The sequence below is a fragment of the Montipora capricornis genome, unplaced genomic scaffold (assembly GCF_036669925.1).
Source record: "Montipora capricornis isolate CH-2021 unplaced genomic scaffold, ASM3666992v2 scaffold_102, whole genome shotgun sequence".
Taxonomy (NCBI): domain Eukaryota; kingdom Metazoa; phylum Cnidaria; class Anthozoa; order Scleractinia; family Acroporidae; genus Montipora; species Montipora capricornis.
Genome location: NW_027179867.1, coordinates 4,781 through 10,000, shown reverse-complemented (window position 1 = coordinate 10,000; position 5,220 = coordinate 4,781). Strand labels below are relative to the sequence as shown.

Here is a 5,220-nt window from a genome sequence, read left to right as displayed (position 1 = left end):
TCGCTTAGATCCCGATATCTTGCTAGTGTTAAGAATGAAAAGACAAGTTTTTCATCGTGAGCGCACACATTTGAAAGTGCCGGGTTGCTCGTTAGTTTTGCGCGCACTTCTAGCTAAAAAGTTGCCTACGTTTTTGTCGAGTTTGAATGAAATAAGTGGAGGTTGAGAAAAGATTCTACCAGTCTCGGTATCTTTTTGGAGTAATTTAAAGTTATTAAGAATGATACTTTTGACTGCATGATTATGAGGATGGAAAGTGAGGGTGAATGGAATTCTGTCATTCTTATCTTTTTGTGATGTTTGTAGTGCTGACTGTCGATCAAATTGTTGAGCGCGATGATGCCCCGCTTTGACCACAGAGACAGGATAGCCACGTTTTTAGAAGAACTGGCACATCTCCTCTGATTTGCTGGAAAAAGTGGAGTCATCACTAAATAGACGTTGAAGTCTAAGAAATTGAGAATAAGGAATGGAGTTTTTCAAGGACATGTGAGAATCTGTAGGTTTGTAGTGCACACGGGTGCATAGCACGTTGCCACCAATCGAAACTTTGATATCTAGGAAAGCCAATAAAGTTTCAGATATTTCCCAGGTATATTTAAGAGCCGGATGAAAAGAATTAACGGAGGTTATAAATTGATCGAGTTCTTCTCTGCTGGATGAAATAGCGCCGATGCAGTCGTCGATGTAGCGTCCGTAGAGTTCAGGTTTGGGGCTGTTGTACTGATTAAAAAATTGGTGTTCAACATATCCTACAAAAAGATTGGCATAGCTAGGTCCCATTCTTGTGCCCATCGCTACACCATTAATTTGTTTGTAATAGTTCCCGGCGAATGAAAAACAGTTAAGCGTTAAAAGTAGTTCGGCAAGGGGAGGAGCGTTTCCGAGCTTGGTTCTTTGACAGTGCGTTGATCGAAAAAGTGTGTCGGTGTTTGAAGACCTTCGCTATTGGGAATGACTGTGTATAGAGATATTAAAGTAAATTGACACTCATTTAATCCGGTTTTTTTTTCTTTTTTAACATGATCACCAGGGATTTAGAGCAAGATCGTTTCTGGACTGACGCAAAGCTATACGATCATTGTATTTTATGTTTCTTCCTCTCAGCCATTTGTTTTAACCATAACCACCAAAATGTATTTCTACAGTTTTATATCAATTGTTTCTTTGTTGTGCACATCGGTATTTACGCATGTTGTAGCTAATCCTCTAAAAAGAATCATCTCTAGTCGAAGTGTAATCCTTTCGGTTTTATTCAAAACTATTATTCTGAACCCTGAAAACTCGCAGTAGTGTTCATGTAGTCGCTCAGTTCTAAGAAACGTTTTCTCTTTGCAGATGTCTTTTCAAGTTTAATCTCAGTTACTTGAATTAGTTTTAATTTCTCAAGTACTAGATTTTAGACAATCCTGTTTACCCGTGCACCAACTTTTTTTCCCTGTTTTCTGTTCCAAAGCACTTTCTTCGAATGAACGACTCCTGCTAGGTACACATTCGATCTTTCACTCAACTTACGCAGGCAACCACAGACATAAACAACACACTACGCAAGACGAAAAGTGAAGTAAATCATTGTGAAATCTTGAGAAACAAATTGAAAAGAGGTTGACGCAAAGTTTTTGACTTTCCACGATTTTCAATACTAATATTAGTATTTGTACTTTTTCCGGCAGCAAACTCTTCGATGACGACAAGTACAACTCAAATGCCCTTTACACCAAGTATGTATTGAGAACAAGAGAAAATGAGGGGACAGAGAGGGAGGCTCAAGGCGTCGGGCGGGATATGTTATGTCCACAAAAGTTATTTTTAGACGAGCGGAAGTCTTTGTTCTAGAGGAAGTCTGTCTTCCGAGAGGTCCGCATGCAGTCTTGCTTCGCTCTCAGGTTCTTAGTGAAAAGAGAAAATGATGGCGCACGTGGAAGGCTTATGAATATATATTTCTTTCAAAGATCGGACCGAGGTTGGCCTGCATGCGGACGTCTCGAAAGACTTCCGCTCGTCTAAAAATAACTTTCGTGGACATGACATATCCCAAAGGCTGGACCGGGAGCCTCCTTCTCTGTCCCCTCATTTTCTCTTGTTGAGAACCTTTTCATCTAAATTCTTTAAGATAAACGGATGGCAATTCAAACCTTTTTATTGGTCTCTGGCGCCTTTAACAATGAGATCATTCCAAAGATGATACAATTTACCATTGAGATCATTCTAAGCATAATACAATTCACTCACTTGCATATTAACCCTTACACCTAGAGCTTAAAGAATTCCCGCAAGGGAGAAACAATCGAGTGGAAATGTAGGGTCGTGCTTGGTATTATTTTCATTAAAACCAGTTTCACAAAGAGTGGTCAGAAATAGGATCTATTTTTTTCAATCCTATATACCATCTACTTTCGAGGGAAAATTCTGTGTTGGACTTAAAAAATCTCCTGAAAAAAAATAATTGGCAAGTTCCTTTGACGTGCTGGAACTGGAGGCTACAGTGTAAGTCCGCTTTCTTGCAATGTATAAGAATGCCTGTGTCATTGTTAATGCATCACAGCATACCAAATAGTTTTATAAATAACCAACTGAGGCCAAAATTCCGCTAATTGTTAGGTAAGATATTGCTTTTGTAACTCGGTACTGTGAAATGCCACAGTAAAGCCTGGTGTTCACTAGAGAAAGAAGCACATGCAAGCATAAAAGCTCGGATTTCAAGTGAAAACAGCCTCGACAAAAGCATAAACACAAGTACAAATACAAGGACCAATGTTTTTCCTATTCTTGGGGTTGCGTCTGTCCTTGGGTTCACTTTATGCCTTATGAAAATGAAACACGGTACACTGAAGCACAAGAAAATTTGCTACGTCTGGCCGTGCCACATTCCAAAGTCTAAGCATTTTAACACAATGGAGGAGGCTGGTTGATTTTGATGAAAAGTTATGTCGACGTTCGTTTTCACTTAGTGTACGTAAGCTACTTATGCCATGGGTAGTTTAACTAAGGTTTGCGCTTTTTGCTCTCTTGCTTGCGTCACTAGGGAAAAAAAGACTTCACTCTCATATTCTAATGTTAAGGTCATTCAAACATGATGGTCATACTGATCTCACACTCACAAATGTTGACATTGTGGTTTTTCATTACTTTAATAGATCTGCCAGCTACTACAAGTCCACCATCGCTTTCAGGTTCAGTATTTTGATCAGTACAAAAAGAGCTACACACAAATTGAAATTTTAAAGCAAATAATGAACATACAACAGGGATTGTACGTAAGAACTACCAAGAGATAGGGCGGCTTTGATAATGAATTGAACAAAGTAAGCATCCGTATGAGATTCGTAAGGTTTTACGACGATTCCCAGGCTTTCAGCTACGCAATGTCAACTGAAGTTGTAAAGAGACACCGAGCGGATCCTCCCGCTTATTCTAAAAACATGGTCTCCTTTTATTTTGATGATGATAATGATTTTATTATTATTACTTATTTATTTTTTTATTATTCCACTATTACGCCATTTTACCATATTTGGTCAAGAGAACGCGCAAAATATGAGACGGTAATACACTGTTGTGTCCCGGTTCGACCGGTTTAGAACAGAGCAAATACGGACGGAAAGGGAGTTTGTCAATCAAAGAAATTGTTTTCAACACGATCCAAAGCCTGAGAATTTCGCTTGTCATCCTTTGTCACTCGTCATTTCGTTTATTCTATCAAATAAAGGACATTTGAATGGTTTCGTCTGTGTTGTTTTTATCTTCTGTTGATCCAACATGAGCAGAGTGTCAATAGTGGAGTACGCGTGCACAACATAGAAAGTTTTGCATCTTTTCTCTCAAACACATCCCACGTTATTTTCATCAAGTGAGAAGTTCCTAAGCGCCGGATTCTCTGTGTACTATTATTTTTGATTTATAGTCAGCAGTGATCTCTCTAACATTATAGACTTTGCTACTAACCATCTCATCCCAGAGAAAATGGCCGAATCAATCATTAACAGTCTTTGACACCAGCAAAAGAATGATCTGAGCAAAAGGGGCTAAAAGTATAAGCTTCATACAACGAAATATAGTGCAATACACAACCACAAAAAGACCGTTACAAAAACATAAATGTGATTTAAACCACCGTACACTTCCCCAGCCCTCGCTAAAACAAATACTCTCCGCGAAATCTTTGAGCGTGACACTATTAAATTGAGCTACAGTTGAATGGGCAAAGTGTAAATCATCATCTCAAGAATAAACGATGCAGAAAGCCGAAGGAAGGGTAGCAAACAAATATGCCTTAGCTAGCCCTTCTACATATATGAAAGACTAACAAAGTGCTCTTCTTTTCCCTAGGGTCGTGTGCAAACAACTTGACTGATCTTCAAGGAAACTTCTCGAGTCCAAATTATCCATCCAGCTACTCACATCACCTGGACTGCCTCTGGTCTATCACTGTAACACCAGGCAGCTTCATTTACTTGCAGTTCTCAGACTTTTCTGTGGAATATGGTTCAAGTTACTGTCCTTATGACTACGTGGAAGTATCTGACTCAAACTATCCATCCAGTTCCATACAAATAAAGCGCTGTGGTTATGATCAAAGTCCTTGGTGTGTTTGGAGCACGAGCAATGTCCTGCATGTGCGATTCGTTACTGATTTGTCGGTTTCAGCTTCAGGCTTCATGGCGCATTATGCAAGTTATGGGTATCCTGGCAGCGGAAACTGCCTGTCTCTTAATGCAACTCAAAGTAAGGAAATACTAACTAGGTATCTCCAGGAATGACTCTAATTAGATGCAAACAGATTTTGATAAGTGCCACGAAGTGCCCTCTTACCATTCTCCTCAACTTTGACATTACTTTTATCTAGAAACTAGCAGTAATCAGAGAAGAGGGAGTGCGTTCAAGCTGTCTTCCTTTCGTTGAGATATTCACTCAAATCCATTAATTATTTTACATTTTTACTGCGGATTGTTGCGTTGCATCAAATGGCAATTTGATCTAGATGCATCACGGAAACAGTTTGATGTTTGTATGTCGTGTGGAGGTTGTGTTGGTTTTGAAGTTTATCGTCACATTTACATGTTCTAATGATCCAACTTTTATCTGCTAGTAGGGGTTTCAGAATCGATACTACTGACAGGGGTAGACTTTCATATACCGAACTAAAATGGCGCAAGACAAAAGAATTGTTATATCGATTAGCATTACACAGCTTTCCGAAGTTTTGATAAATAGCATCAA

At 39.1% G+C, this 5,220-nt stretch overlaps 1 protein-coding gene across 1 annotated transcript in view; it reads left to right on the top strand.

Moving 5' to 3' along the window:
• The window catches only part of LOC138034265 (bone morphogenetic protein 1-like), a gene marked incomplete at its 3' end in the record, with an annotated part of 20,943 nt that extends 16,218 nt beyond the window's left edge, over positions 1 to 4,725 (top strand). Inside the window, exon 3 of the mRNA XM_068881797.1 lies at positions 4,330 to 4,725. Coding sequence (XP_068737898.1) covers positions 4,330 to 4,725 — 396 coding nt within the window. The remainder of the gene's footprint in view (positions 1 to 4,329) is intronic.
• Between the last annotated feature and the right edge of the window lie 495 nt (positions 4,726 to 5,220).